The sequence below is a fragment of the Molossus molossus genome, unplaced genomic scaffold (assembly GCF_014108415.1).
Source record: "Molossus molossus isolate mMolMol1 unplaced genomic scaffold, mMolMol1.p scaffold_m16_p_11, whole genome shotgun sequence".
In the NCBI taxonomy this organism is placed as follows: Eukaryota; Metazoa; Chordata; class Mammalia; order Chiroptera; family Molossidae; genus Molossus; species Molossus molossus.
The window spans coordinates 68294004-68310949 of record NW_023425346.1 but is presented as its reverse complement, the minus strand read 5'-3'; the positions used below and the strand labels follow the sequence as shown (position 1 = coordinate 68310949).

Below are 16946 nucleotides of genomic sequence, written 5' to 3'. Positions count from 1 at the left end.
TTGTTTACGTTTAAGATGGATGAAAAAGGCTTTGCTGTCTAAAGGTGGAGGCAAAGGAATACATAAGAAATTGTTATCGAGTAACGCAAAACTACATATAATTAAATACCAGGAGAGAAGAAAAGGGAATGATTTCTCTTGTCTGGAGGATCTGACTGTGCCTTCCTGTGGAGGCAGAATTAGAGGATGAATCCAATTTGGATAAAAGGAGGGAAGGCAGGAAAGCTTCTCAGGAAGGTAGGAGGAGCCCCGGAAAGGCAGGTGGCGGGGGGCGGAGCACGGCCGGTATGGGAGTCTTCAGGAAGCTGTGGAAACAGGGTCAGATACTACAGAGTAAAATCAGGAAGGCCTAATGGCTTATTTTTTCTAATATTTCACTTCATTGATCACAGTATTACTTACCTTGAAGAGAGACTATAGTTATTGCTTGTTCTAGAGGCAGTTTTCATCTTTAATGATAGAATCCATTACTTAAAAAAAAACAAAAACCAAAAAACAGAAAGAAATGTAAAGCTAGCTTCTTTTAAGTCAGCTTGGTGACATAATACCCAACTCCATCTAGATCATTCATGGCACAGTGATCGTTAATTTGAAATGTGAGATTTTCTTGATTACTAGTATCCTATAATCATGCTAGTTTTTCCCCCCTTTTATTCATATACCATGTTATCTTAAGATTTTTTAACATAGAGCTCTGAACATCTACCTGTTGTAGAGGTGCTGGTGCCCTCCACCGACTTCTCTGTAGGCCTTTATTTTATAGTAGCCATCATGATTAAAAGCCCAGGCTCTAGGCAAAATTGCTTGTGTTTGAATCTTGGCTCTGTCATATATTAGCTGGAGGACCTTGGGCAAATTGCCTAAATTTTCTGATTCTAATTTTCCTCATTTTAAATTAGGAATGGGGATGGCAAGAGCATCTATCCCAAGGGTTGTTATGAGTAGTAAATAAATCAATGCAGGTAAAGCATTTACAGTAGTGCCTGGTACATAGCAAGTGTCATATAAGGGTAGCTATTACTATGATCTCTAACAGGGAGACAAATGTACACCTAATGTTTAGTATAATTACACTCCCCATATAAACACACCAAAAAATTTAGATTATTTCGAATTTAAGTTATATTTTAAGTGACTCTTAGAATAAGAATTTAGCTTTAAAAGGCCCTCAAACACCTGTGAACACAGTCTCTTCTCTAATGCCCTAGCAAAAGGCCTGGCAGGGAGTAAACTATAATATCTACACAACAAATATTTGCTATGTGAATGAGTGGCCTTTCAAATGCTAAACAGTTAAAAAAAAGGTCAGATAGTTATTGTACTAAGTAGAGGTATGGTGGGTGTTTTGGGAACACAGAAGAGGTGAGTCTAGCCCGGCTGGTGTGGCTCAGTGGTTGAGCATAGACCCATGCACCAGACCCATGCACCAAGCACTCAGTGACCAGTTAGATTCCTGGTCAGGGCACATGCCCAGGTTGTGGGCCCGATCCCCAGTGGGGGGCATGCAGGAGGTAGCCAATCGATGTTCTCTTTCATCAGTGTTTCTGTCTCTCTCTTCCTCTCCCATCCCCTCTCTCTAAAACCAGTAAAGAAAAATATTTTTAAATGAAAAGGTGGGTCTAAACTCAGTATGGGTATGAATAAACCTATAAATTTTCTTAGAGGTGATTATCCTCAGCCAAGTTCGGAAGGGTACACAGGAGTTGGCCTGGTGAAGAAGAAGCTTAAAGGGTCTGCATAATCCATTTACAATATATTTTTTCTGGTCAAACTATTCAAAATAGAGCAATCAGTTAATGAGGATTATTTTGTTAATATTTATATAATAATGCATACCTAGCTTTTTACTGTATCACCTATTATCCTGATATCTAATGAAGGAAAAGTAATAGCTATCTTTTACTGAGTGGTTATCATGTGCTGGACTTGAAATGAGCTCCTTTAAAAATTAATTCATTTAAACCTCACATATAGAAAGTTCTACTTCTGCCTATGTTGATAAAATGAGTAGGTGTCAGAGACAGGGTCTGAACTCAAGGCTGCAAAAGTGAATCGTGCTCTTAACTACTACACTGAATTAATTCCTCACTAGAAGCACTTTCTTGTTTGTCTTTTATATAATTTGAAAACATATTCAGAGAAATGACTTAATGAATAATACTAATTCAGATTTCTTTTAGGGCCTTTCTAAGCTGTTGCGGGTAATGTTATTTATGTTTTCCTTCGACACCAGAAGAGTGAACCCATCACAGCATTTCTTGCTGGTCAGCACTGTTCTCCAACTAAAAATGCTTTCACAGCCGCATCTTCATTTGCTTTTATCCCTGGTGGGTATGGAAATCTACTTGAAAAATGCATATTACTTCCTATATTCTTTCTACGGAATGTTGCATACTTCAAATCATGAAGATGGATTCCTGGTATGGATTCAGAATTTAAAAAGAAGGAAAGAAAACTACGTTTGTTAATAACTGGAATAGTAGTCGATGTCTAAATGTATTATACAAATCCCAAAACGTAAGAAAAATAAATCCAAAAACATATTATTTACTAAATAATATGTTTCAAATAAGGCAGTAGAAAACCCATGCTCTTTCTTCCATTAAAGCTGCTTCATTTTCAGGCCCCCTTCACAGAAGGAGTCGGATGCATGAAGGCCATCCGACCACGTTCCTGCCTCCCCTTGACCACGCACAGACGTGGGGAGCAGGCCACGCTCCTCTCTCTCTCTACCTTCACCACTAGTCAATGTGACCATCATCCTCTATCGTTCTGGAGATTACCCCTTTTATACTTTTTTTCAAGTTCTTTCCTTATCTTTGCACATATCCCCAATACGGACCACAAAACACACTGTTGGATACCATTATGTTTCCACTAACATTTTCTAGGCCCTTCTGTAGCCTTCCAAATCCGAGGGCACAACCAGCTCCGCCAGAAGATAAAACAGAGGTCATTGCAGCAGCAGTGACTTCCAAGCTGTTTGCTAAATTTAGCTGTCCAATAATTTCCACTCTAATGAAAACTGTGAACTACAATTATAGAATGTTGAAACAGAACCAGACCTTAAAGGTCACTGAGTCCAGCCCCCTGTTTTTCTGAGGAGGGTACGGGGCCTCCACGCAGCCTGTGATTTGCCTGAGGCTACAGAGCTTGTCAATGGGAGAGATGGAACCTGACAGTTCTGCTCAGCGGGTGGCAATGCTGTCCTGCTACACCACCCATGCTCTGCCGGCTGTGATCAGTCTCACTGAACCAGCAGATACTATTGGTTGTGGCGTACCCTCTGTGGCCATTCATCTATTTGGTGGCTGAATATAAAATAGCAAGGGTGTCTGAATTATAAGTTGCTGCAAGAGAAATGAAATGATTCCATACTCAAACCATGCCCCCACCTCTAAAAACTTCCTGCTTTCTGTTCATCAATAATGAAAGGCCCATCCCTGCAGTACTCAGAGGGAGCTTACGTTGCACTTTTGAGCAGCCGGTTAGTAATGTAGAGTGGATAGAGCCTTTCTTTCAAATCCCAGGGCAGCGGGTCCTTCAAGGCTAGCACTGCATTTTCAATGAGCTGCTGAGTGAATGTTTGGCATGTGTGTTAGTGAAGAGGTACACAGTTAGCTTATTATTCCTTTCTGTATTGTGCTGACAGGTCCGAGAGATTGGTGAGAGAACAGTCAAGCCAGACATCACTGTGGATGTTGAAGAGGGAGTTACTCAGACCTGGGCATCTTCACTCGCTCATTCTGGAATTACAGCTATTTATTACCAAGCTCTCCGTGTGGCTGGGTGGAGTGCGCCCGAGGAAACACATCCCAGACACCACCTGGGGTTAGTCTTTCTGAGCCCTTCGCATCTCTGACTAATTCTCATCATCACCATGGAGCCCAACAGTCCCAAAAAGATACAATTTGTGGTGCCTTTACTGCAGAGTCAGATTGCACCCGAAGCGGCAGAGCAGGTAAGTGGAATTGGACAGGGACCCATTATTGGAAATAAAGGAACATGGACATACATTCCTGTTATTAATTGAAGGCTTCTCTGCCTCTTGAATTTGCCTAACTTTGTAGATTTCCAGGATAAGTGAGTGAGAAATAAATTGATTTCCATATATACTTGTATTTGAGTTGCACGGGGGCACTATTGGTTAAAATGCAGCACTTCATGTGATAGCAAATTAGCACCTGGTAGAGAAAAATGATTATATTAGCAATTCAGATTTGGACCCAAAAATCTCTTTGCTCTTGCTTATTAAAATAACAATTTCAACATTCAGAGAAACTTAAAACAAATTCTAAAAATTACAACATTTAATTTCATTATTTATAAAATAAAAAAATTAAACAATGAAAAAATTACATCTTAGAATAATTTCAGATTATAGACTTTATATTTTAAAGTTTTATTATATATCCAGAGCAGTAATTATAAGTATATGTGATATATGAGAGATAAGATTTGTAGTTATATGTAGAATTTAAAAAACATTTTATTCCGATATTAAAAATAGTGTTCTAACATTTTCTGGATTACTTTTCCATGTTTAATGTCTGTATGTCAGTATTTCTCTCTCTGTCTCTGTCTCTGTCATGTGTGATTGGTTTACATCTGTATTACCTTTCATATTTAGATTTACTTAGACTCGGTGCAGTGGTACCACTTAAAAGATCACTTGTGGTAAAATTATAGCAACGGGGACGCAAAGGCAAAGAAATTTACAGGGTCATCAACCTAATTCACTAATTTCTTAAGACCTAAATTATCCATGAATCTTTTTTCAAATATTCTATACAATGCTTTAAAATAATTATTAAATATGAGACTCATACCTTTCTAGAATGTTTTGATAATCTGAAGTAGACTCACCCAGACTTGGGCCAGATAAATACAACCTTGAACATCTATCAGTCTTGAAAGAGACATTGGTTCTATCTTGGACAAGATGTCATGGGTAAATTTTGTCTACTATCCTACTTACATACACTGTAGAAATTTGCCTATATATTTAAGGAATCAAGTTTTAAGTGAATTACATACTCTCATAAGATCCATATTCATTCTTTATTTGCTAATTTATTCTAAATACTATATTAGAAAATAAGGAAAGTTTATGATATTAATTAAAATAAAATAAAACTCATGCTGTTAAATTTAATCTGCTAGAAATTTTAGTTTTCTAAGCTTCTCTCATTTAGAAATAAGGGTAATGGATCTTGAAAGCATCATCAATATTATGAGGCTCCAAGAGAGTCATTAAAATTAACAAGTCATCTCTCTATCTTCAATGCACATTAACTTTTGGTGGCATCATTTGATTATATACAGCTACTTCTTTTCTGTGAAAATGTAGCTTTTTGGTCAAGAAGGGTGATACTCATAGATGACAGTTCTACTGTCTGACTTTTTATATTTTAAAATAAAATTTTAAGAAAAGGGGACATCTGTATTACTTTCAACAATAATAGAAAAAAACAAAACCCCACAATAAAAAATAAAATAAAATTAGTGAGCACCTACTGTGTGCCCTCCAGATATTTGCTTCTGTATGTTGGGAACAGATGAGGATGGAACAGCGTTGTCAGCTGCAGGGTGACCTGGAGCCGGGCTGACTCTCACTGACCTTAGCTGGGCCTTTGTTGTTCACAGATCAGGAAAAGAAGACCTACACCAGCATCACTTGTGATTCTCAATGAACAAACCCCCCCAGGTAAAGAAGCATGCTGTGTTTCACACTGATGGAACAGAATAGAATTGTTAGAATAACATCAAAGAGTATATCATTGCCAAAAGATTTCAATTCTGGATTTCAATTAGCAATAATCTAACAAGTTAGTTTATACAACGGGTCATAAACAAAACCAGAAATAAATATTATAGAAATGGTCTCAGCCAACAACCTGCTTTTCCTCCAGAATGACACACTGGTGATGATATGCTATGAAATGTTTTGTTAGCATTTGCTGTCATGTGTTCAGGTTTTATATAGAATTTGGTTCAGTGCTTACTAATGAGGCTGGCGGAAAGTTGTTAAATTAGATTTCAAAGCTCAAATTACAGCTCTCGAAATGCTTATATCTTTATAGAACAGGTTTTGTACTTATAAAAGGTTGTCATGGGGTGGGCAATGAGCCAGCATTGGCTATAGCTTTGCTGTGATGTCATCTCTGAATAATGCAGTTGACAAGTAACCAGATCAATTTTCATCACTGTGCATTTGAGAGCCATTATGAAGGATCGCATCCATTTGTTGAGGTTTTACTTTCCATTTCCTGTAAAAAAAAAAAAAAAAAAAAGTAAAGCTGATTATTCCTGATAAAGGACAATGATCTGCAACATGAAAACATTATTTACTTATTGAATGGAGGTGATTTTGATGTGCTCTTTTTAGATACAAGTAAAGGAAGACAGCGAAAATCATGGTATTAATTTGTAACCAGGCAGGACTTGATATTGGATTTTTATAAGCATAAACAATAAGGGTGGACAAAGTTTAAATAGTAGAAACATAAGTCTAAATATAGGTTGTAATAAATTATCCATGTTAAGAATATCAGAGTAAAATTGTCTTTTTCAGATTTCTTTCTTATTAGAGAACCACACATAAGAAAAGAAACTAAAATTCTAATAGAATATTCATCATTGAGCCCAAATGTAGGAAGGTGTTCAGTTGATAAAAAACAAATAAATAAATTTATTCCTGCTAAAAACAAAGAATTCTAATTTGATCCTGTATCTTTAAAGTGCTGTAGCATTTTAAAATCATTTTCAAATATATTATCTCACTTAAAAATGTTATATTTGGATGAATAAGAGGTGTAAATGGTATGCACTTATAATTTACAAATAAGTACAAGTAAGTAAACATAGTAATAATGAAATATCAGATTGGAGGTGATTTTATAGCAATTTTTCATCACTGTGCTCACAGTGGCAGACTTTTCCATAGTGTCCTAGAACTTACCTCCCTATGCCAACTTTGAAAAGCATTGCCCACCTGGATTTATAGGTGTTTTCTGACTACTAAAGAGCAGCTTTCAGAGTCTGCAGGTATTGTTACTGTTTGAACACAGTGAAGCCACGTAACCTTTGTCTCTCATTTGAGCCCCCCAAAATAGTCATTGCCTCTTGAATGCCAAATATTTGCCATTTACAGTTGACAAAAGTGGGTGTCAGAGAGGTGCAGTGATTTTTGCAGAATTTCTTCCACTAGAAGTGACAAATTACACAGACAAACACAGATAACTGTGATTCTAGAGCCCATGCATCTTCCGTGGCATGATTCTGGCCCTGTGAATTTCAGTTTGCGTTATACAGTGAAGGCTCCGTAAATGTGACTAGACATCCAGGTCCTATTGACAAGCAAGCCCAAATGTTAACTAAATCCTTTGTCTAGACCATTTAGCTTAGTAGATTAGAACTTATATTTTAGTATCCCTGTGAACAAAATTTAGATTTTTTTCTAGGAACTTTTTTTTAATGAGACCTCCTAATCACTAGACGGTGTTGTGCCAGTTCCCTTCTTGACACCATCATCTTCTCTTTTTATAAGCACCTTTGGAGAGAACTTAGATGCCAAAAGCTTCTCCCAGAGACCTATGTGGTTTCAGTAATGTCATCTCCCTGCATCCTCGTCCTCCTTTGGGGAATTACGACAGTTTACAAGGGACTGGTCAGCCTTTGGCTGTGTAGGGCGATGTGTATGGCACCTAGAGATTTTTGGGCTAGAGATAGATTCTTGCAGAAAAACCCCCAAATGCTTATATAGTTTCCTCAGTAAAAATGATCTAGAACCATGATTACCGAGGAACTAAATCTAAGGACCCAATAAACAAACAAACAAATGGCAACAAAAGAACAACATACCAAACCCAACAAACCCTGGATGCTGATCTTTAAAAAAAAAAAAAAGTGTGTGTGTGTGTGTATTTTTTAAAATACTCACACAAGGATATGTTTGCATTGATTTTTGGAGAGGAGAGAGAGAGAGAGACATCTGATTGGTTGTCTCCCGTAGGGGTCCCAACCGGGGATTGAACCCACAACCTTTAGTATATATGGGAAGATGCTCCAACCAACTGAACCACCCAGCCAGAGCTCAATGCTGGTCTTTATGAGCCATGCGTTCTTGAGTAAGAACAATAGATCCAAGCTTTATTTTCTCATCTATAAAATAGGGGTGATAAAGTCCATCCTTTCTACTTCACAGGGTTGTTGTAATGGTTGAAAGAATTAATGTAAACACACTTCAAAGATTGCAAAGTACAACAAATGTTAGGTGTCATTAGATTATATGTTCTGGAATACAAACTGCACATGATATTTAAAGTTAAGATATAAAAACTAGAAGAGATTCTTCATAGTCTCATTTTATTAAATATTTCTGCCCTACACAACAGTTCTTTACCTTTTAAATATTACCTGAACACTCTCTATCAAACAAAACAAGACAGATAACAGCAACAACAAAGAAACCTCATGTGAAATGACTTTTTTAAAGCAATTGCTTCTTCTAGCTCTCAAAAGCAATATGTTCTCTGACAAATAAAAACTGATTGCAGCTTTAAATCCTGGCAAACTAAACAAATCTCTTTAATTTTTTGAAATTGCCCAGGAAATAAGTGACTGTTCTTGGAATCAACTATCATTAATGCTCTTTAAAATCCCCGAAAAACCTTTCTTTATTGTCAATTAATGAAGCAAAGAAAATTAAATTTTCCATATAGAGACATAATTAACAAACCCTTTCCGTTCATATGATTAGATCGGTGTATTGCAATCCTTGTTAAATGAGTTAGACATAGCTTATTTTTTAACCTTTTCAAGAGTTAGCAGAAATAATCAATTCTAAATTATTATTTGAGAGAATGGCATAATTTTAAATTTAGAAATACATATGTATCCTGTTTGTATTTGATAGAGGGGAAAGAGAACAGAAAGGTGTTTCAGTATGCAAATCCAGATTGTTTGCTAGTTCATCTTTGCCGGTCTCAACACATGGAGGAGGCAGGCACCTGATCTGCAGGATTCCAGGCCAACAAAACTCCCCATCAATCTCTTTCTAACTAGTAGCCTAGAATTTTCAGCAGGTGAAGCACTATAGAAACATACATGTAACCTGTTAATGATATCATTCTTTGGTATAGGTTAATCAATTTAACTCAAAATAATGGGAAACAGGACAAAAAATTTTGAGTTGAAGACATCATGCGTGAAACAAATGTAATAGTAAAGGGTGTGTGTTTCGGGTGGAGAGGGTGGGAACTGCGTGTGTGCTCCTAGGAATGACTCTGAACAGCCAGAGGCAGTAAAAAGAGGCTGGGAACTTGAGATGGGGTGCAGAGAAGCACAAAAGAAAACTTTCATGTTTTTAAAATGTTTTCTGGGGCTAACAGTATGAGTAACCTTGTAGGAGATTGCTTAGTTTTCTGTGTTTTCAGTTCATCTGTGAAGGGCCTATTTATGACAGGCTCTCTGAGGCCGTCCAGTGCAGCTTCGCTGTCTATCTTGCACTGTGTGCTCTTTGCTTTTACTCTTGAATAATCTGTAGTTAACTAGTTTGATTCCTATATTTTTATTTAGAGGGATGACTACACATAATTTTCTCTATTTAGAAATAAATGTGATGCCACTTTCTACAATTTATTTAATCAGATTTCTAGATTTATTTAATCACACTCGTTTTTAAGTAGACTTATGAGACACTATATATTTGATTACCAGTATTAGAAATGTAGAATCGTAAAAGAATGTCAGAAAATACCTAATATAACCACACATCTTCATGAAATATACTTAAATCAACTCAAGTCCCAGAAACTCACTCTATTTTATATATCTCAGAGAAGAATTCATAGTTACCCCTAGTTTTCAATTCCAGATACAATAGTTATAGATGTTAGAAAACAGTTTCTTACAACAAAGTTGAGTAATACCACACTTTATTCTAAAGCAACTCTACATTTACTCTCTTCAATGAAAGTTTATTTACTCACCTTTTTAAATACATAAAAATATTCTTTATCATTTTCTCTTCTGGATGAATATTCCCAGACCCCTATAAGGCTTTAATGAACTATATCCAAATTCTCCTTGTCTTTCGACCTTTGGAGCCCAGAACTGTACACAATCTTCTAGTCAAAAGCCAACCTAGACCAAGCCTTCTGAATATTAAAGTTTGCAGCATCCATTCCTTTCCACTTAGAGTTAAACAGAGATAATGTGGGTGCAATTAAATGTACTGGTCCTGATGCCTGTTAAACACGAGTGAATCTAAGGAGGCCTGGAGCTTAGAGAAAATATGGGTAAGTACCCAGGAGTTCTGGCATCATTTAAACTCTTGTTGTACATCTGAAAATTAGAATCAGAAATAGAATGTAACATGGTTTAGGGACAATATTTATTGGACGATCACAGCCCAATTTTGAGGAGATTGATTTTTTCTTTGACACTTTCAACTCCCAGTGTTCTTAGAAATGAGGAATAAAAACAAAAACATTTTCTTACATGGATCAGGATCCTAAAAGAGTTAATATGAGACTTATGAATTAAATATCACACCATCTCCTTTCAACCTTGATAGTAAGTCCGTCAATAGAGAGAACTGAGGGTTCCAATTCATTATGCTATTCAGCTCTACAAACTGAAAAAGAATCCGTAGTCCATTCTGGATGTAGCATATGACTTTCTAAATGAAGTTTGCATTTTAGGACTTTGACATGAAGTTGACTAGTGAGGTGTTGAAGACTTTGCATGTATAATCCTGAGACCATTGGCTGTTATGTAGAGAAGACTGCTGGACTCAGACTGAGCTGTTCAAAACAGAGAGGCTCCAGGGATTTCTGATGATGGGAAATTTTGCAGGGTCAACAGAGTTAAAGTGGAGATTTATTTCCAGTGTTAAGGCATTCGTATACATACACTTTCTTTTCATGGAGACCCTCTATATAACAAAATGAATGATTTGTGATCCAAAGGCAATGGGCACCTTGAATGCAAGCTCCAGAAGTCACACTGAGGATTTTCCTGGGACTCTTAACGATGGCTAAGACATCATCAGCCCAGACCTGGAGGTCCCTTGGGAACTCCAATCAAATGTATTCAAGTAAAAGCTATACTGGACCCAAAGTCTAGACAGTTTTGTTTTATTCAAGATTTTTTCATCTTCTCTGGGAATGAGGTTATAATTCATTCTGATCCATAATCCTTGTTGATTGTTCAGCATTTATTTTGCCTTCTCAATATTAGTGACAGTACAAAATAAAAAAATCCCAATGTTTGGAGATCATTTAAGGATCAACTGGTATCAATTTCTAAGGAATTTCAGCAAAACCTTTTTTTTTCTCCTCAGCATTTATTTTTATGAGTTATTCAATGTCAAACCATGCTGAATGATATAAAGGCAAGTGATGCATGCGTGTAGCTTTCAGAGATTCATGTATTATACAATTGATGGACTTATTTCCCCACAACTATTTAATCTGTTCAGCCAAATAGCTCAATCAACTGGAATAATTATGAGCCAAAGATGAGGTTCTAGTTCTTGATAATGCCAAAATTGCTATACTATAAGTATAAACTAGTCTACTTCTCAAATAAATGGAAGAAAATGAAAGGGCCAATTGTAAAACTATGAAATAATTTTACTTGATGTCATCAAGATTACTACTTTTGCTCATTGTGAGTAATATCATATGCTTTTCACCTTTATGTTGACTTTAATTAGAAATAGCTTAGTAAAAGATGACAGAGAGGTGGTAGGGTCAGTTCACTTCATTTTTTGGTCTTTGTTTCCCTACTTGTTGTGGATATAAAGATGAAAATAACTCTATGGTACTTTTGCATGATATAGAGAGACAGTGTTTGTAGTACGTAAAGTGCTGACTTTGGAGTAAGACTAGAGTTTGAATGCCAGCTTTGCCAGTTACAGGTGGTGAAAATTAGGTGTGTACTCATCCTCTATGGGCTTGATTTCCTCTTTTCTTAAATAGCATATTGAGTATGGGACAATGCTTAGCATAGTGCCTGCAATCAAGTAATACTGAAGACATGAAATCCCTTTGTGTCGTGAGATATGCCAGGAAAAGCTGAGTTCTAAAGCTTGCATTTCTTATTGAAAGATGGCTCAGCTCTTTTCCAGTCCTGACTGTACTGGGCAGTGTCAACAGCACAAGAAATGGTTTTTTTATTTTTTTCATAAGAGAAAAGATGTACCATGCTTCCTAATTCATCAGAATAAGAATACACAATTAAGAAGTCATGTATCTCATACTATGGTATTTGTTCAACTGAGCATGTTTATGAATATAATTTTCATGAAATATGAACCCTTCAGAGTTTTTAAAATAAGCATGACATTGGTGTCTGTGATGTATGAAAATACCATTGCAATCATTAGAGATCTTTTTGGAAGATTTTAAATATTCTAATAGTATGTGGAAAGAAGGCAGGTTGAGTATGGAGTATAAAAACCCATCAGAGATAGCTATCAAACATTCATTTGGGTTGGTCACATTTGATCCCCTTCCACTTGTTCTGTCTTCCTTCCATACACCATCCCTGTATTCCGGCTAAGCTTTCTTTCTTGAGTTACTTCGTTTGGTTCTTTGCCAGCTCTTAAAACTAAGTCTAGACTGGCTCATTTATGTACATCAATCTCCATGTTGTCCACCAATTTCTCTTATTTAAATTGTAGCATGAGACTCGCTTACATTTAGAAAGTTTTCCCTGACTAATCTGATCCATTGTCTGGCTTTGTTATTCCAATACATGCCTGCCTTCCCCAACTCTGGAAACTAAATATTTACCAAGTTCTGTTCTAAATCCTCCAGGAACATGTGGTCTAGGTAGCAGAGAATAATATGTTGGAATGAACCAGGATGCCATGGTAATAATAGAAACCCAATTTCTCAGACCATGGTAAGATTACTTCTGGCCAAGACATAGAGGCACTTATTTATCATGCTCACTGGTCTATAAAACATTTGTATGACTTATTTTGATCTTTTTGCTTTAAGCTTTTAAGGATTTAAATTGGAGCTAAAATGTTACTATTTATTCCAAACTAATAGAGTAGATATATCTATTCAAACTGGCAGAGTGAATATCTAGTAGAGTAGATATCAGATGCCCACAGGTTATTAAATTTAAATAGATAAAAATAGACCCTTAAACCCAATGGCCATTCATCAAACTTTTTGAGCACCTACCCTGATTAAAGCACAGTGTTAGATCCTCAGGGATAAAATAAGTAAAACCACCATTTTTACCCTCATGGAGAAACCTACTTGAGATATATTTATAATTTAACACATGTATATTATTAGTAAAACCAACAGCTTGTGGCAAAAATACAAGACATAACTCAGTACAGAAATGTCTACTGCAGATATTTGAGGGGTATTAGATTATAATGTTGTAAAGCTCAGTCAAAGACTGGATGCTTGATAAGTGGCAACTATTATTTCAGAGAGCAGGCATATAGTACCCAGGAGTGGAGGTGTTGAAATCACTCAGGTATGGGTATGTATCTCAGTGGGCTGCTCACTACCTGTACTACCCCAGCAAAGTGGCTCATCCTTCTAAGCTCCATTGAGTGAGAAAGCTAAGTTCATGTGACTTTGAAATACATGTTTTTCCCAACACAAACATACTTCACTAAATATAAAATATTTTCACTAGAAAGAAGATTGTTCTGTGTTCATTGACTAAATAGATGTGCATTGTTGGGTCTGCGTAGTAATACACATGGGCCACGTCATTGTCAGCTGTTCTGAGAAGTTGAAGGGCATATTCAGTTTCAAATTTAAGATTAAACAAAAAAAAAGATACTAACGGCTCTTTCTAGTTCATAGTCATATTCAAGAAAAACAGTCAGTTGGTGGTACTTGGCAACCCCTAAGTAAAAAATATAACTAAGCTATATATCTAACAGACAAGAGTTATTTCCATATTTCTTTATTGCCTGAAAGCCTTTGGATTTTCTACTCTTTCTCCCAACCTTTTGTACTCATGACTTTGACCAAGTAGTGAGTGATCTGACACTGTTCCAACAATTCCAGGCACATTTGGCAGGGCTCACACTAAAATGCCCCCAGGGCCCAGGCAGATGACAGCTATGAGTGTCCTGGCTCCGTGTAGGACATTGTGATGGGCCCTGTGGTCTATGTGGAGGACGTGAACTCCATTCAAGCCTTTTGAGCGAAACAGACAAAATTACAAAGAAAGAAAAAGGACCCTGTGAGGAATGGGGGCATGAACGTGATGAGATTTTAGAGATGCTGAAAATATCTCCCTAAATCAGTTGCCATACTACCTTTTAAAGTTGCTGTTACCACTGTTATTTTATCTTCTAAAATGCAAGTACTCATTGTCCCTGACAATTTGGGGAAGTGGTCTACCTGGAGCTCAGAAAGGACCTTGCAAGCCTGAGGTGGAGGTAGAGAAAAGTCCTGGAGCAAATGTCCCAGCTGTGAAGATAAGGGATCCGGAATGATCTGCTCCCTCCTGGTTGGTTTGCTGTCACTTCCTGCCCCATGCTGTCTCCTTCAGATCTCCCCTAGCTTTTCAGGGGCAACCAACACATGTTGGAAAATGTTGCATCCATGTCTATGAGTCTTCTCAGTGCTATAGGTAGAAGATTATCTTTGAATCTAATTCAATGACTTTACATCACTTAGAGTAATTTGATATAGAGACAATTATAGGAGCTTAACAAAGCCATTTGAAAATCTTCATCATCAAAGGGAGATATATTGACAGTGTGGTTAGAATAAAATGACAGTTTGACCCTGGCAATAATGCCGAGGAAAATGTATTGCGTGAACCAAGACAATCTAGAAAATTTGTAATCTTTTTAGTTTTCGTTGTCTGAGAGCAATTTTGCATCATTATGGGAAACAATTTTCAGAATCACACTCTTTACATATAAACACATATTTACTTGCTTGTAAAAATAGAACTGAATGCACAAAATAAATGGGAACAACAGTTATTTTGCAATCCAAATTTTAGAATAATTTGTTTCAATTATGCGACATTATTTTATGCTTTCTTCTTGTCTGATATAAAACAGACTATTAGAGAACATATACACATGTCTATATGCACAAACACATGTACACATGCATATATAATTCAAATATCCACCTATGTGTAAAAATATCACAGGTTATCTATCAATGTAATAAAATTGACCTTCATGAAGTGATCTGACTTACAAAAAGTCCAGTATCTAACAAAGTATCTAGGAAAGCTTTGTGAATTTAGGTTATAAATGGAATAACACTAATAATAGCAATTTAAATTTCTAACCCTTTAAAATTAAGACCAATAGATCAAAAACTAATCACATAATTTGAGAAACCATCAATAAAAAACATTGAAATTACTCGCATAGATTCAGTAGTGAGATTTATTAAATTATTATTTTTTTATTTATTTTTTATCCTCACCCGAGGACATTTTTCCATTTTTTGTTCAGGTAGAGTGGGAGGGAGAGAGAGGAACAGAGAGAGAGAGAGAAACATCGATGTGAAAGGAACACATCGAGTGGCTGCCACCCGCACAACCGACCAGGGCCGGGGACAAACTGCAACCGAGGTACGTGCCCGTAGCGGGAACTGAACCCGGGTCTCTCAGGACCCCAGGCCGACGCTCTAACCGCTGAGCCAAACCGGCCAGGGCTATTAAATTATTTTTTAAATCAGAAGTGTATCTAAAAATAAGTTACATGTATTAAATATTAGTTGCTTTAAGGCTATTTTCTCATTTGGGTGGGTTTCCTATGTTCACTTTCATAATTTGTGAATATGAGGAGAAGCATTATAATTAGATATAGAAAGTGAGTTTTTCCTCAACCACCTGAAAGTCAGTGTCCAAAATGTGTCATCCAATTTGAAATCGACATTTTGACTCTTGACCTCAGCGTTTCAGTCAACGGTATCCCCATTCTTCTAATTATTGAACCGCACAATCTTGGAATCATCTCTGACTCCTCCATCTCCTACTCCCTAAATCTATCAATGGCTTTTCTGCTGATTCAATTATACAAGTGGAATCTATCATTCTATATTTTTATTGACTGCTCAGTCTAGGACACTATTGCTTTATGCCAAAATCATATAGTAACTTCCAAACTGCTTTTCCATGACTTTGACACTGGAAGTTAGCTTTGTGTAGACCTAAGAGCCCTAACCGTAGAATTAGTAAACACGATGTGTCTCTCAATTTCCGAGTTTTAGTTTCCAGTTCCGTGAAGCACAGATCATGGTAACACAATAATGGAACTGAACAAGATGATGTATGCTAGCAATACTACTGGTAGTGGATTTGTTCTTGCTCCACTCTGCTCCGTACGAGAGGCTTTGGCAAACTTAATTATATATGGGTGATTTACTAGGGAGGATTTACTTTTCATGATTGCTTTATTATGACCTTTAATTTATATCCTATAATTTACCTGTCTTAGCTTTCAGTTAGCTATGATAAGGTACATGAGGTCTTCTCATGAAGGGCTCATATATTTCACTATAATCTGCACATCATTCCTATTTCTTGCTTTAAGTCATGCAGTCATTTCCTCCATAGTCTGTGGATCTTTTATTACACAAATTGTTCATAATTGTACTACAGCTGTGATTTAATTAAAGGAAATAAATGAATAGGGGAAAGAAAAATAATTGTGTTAGATTATGGTTAATATTACTGCTTTATTATTATTATTTACTTTTGACCTGGCCTAATTTCTTTTTCCCCCTATTTATTTATTTATTTATTTATTCATTTTTTGATGTTTTATAACTATTTTGTTGAAAGTATTGCAGATGTCCCCTTTTTTCCCCATTGACCCCCTCCTTCCCCATTTTTTTCTTTTTTATTGAATTTATTGAGGTGATACTGGTTAGCAAAATTGTACAGGTTTCAGTTGTACAATTCTATAACACATCATC

At 36.4% G+C, this 16946-nt stretch overlaps 1 protein-coding gene across 1 annotated transcript in view; it reads left to right on the top strand.

Annotated features, from left to right (window-relative positions):
* Positions 1-3630: 3630 nt before the first annotated feature.
* The window catches only part of PPP1R1C (protein phosphatase 1 regulatory inhibitor subunit 1C), a 119307-nt gene continuing 105991 nt past the window's right edge, over positions 3631-16946 (top strand). Inside the window, exons 1-2 of the mRNA XM_036254831.1 lie at positions 3631-3961; positions 5647-5707. Coding sequence (XP_036110724.1) covers positions 3881-3961; positions 5647-5707 — 142 coding nt within the window. The 5' untranslated portion in view covers positions 3631-3880. The remainder of the gene's footprint in view (positions 3962-5646; positions 5708-16946) is intronic.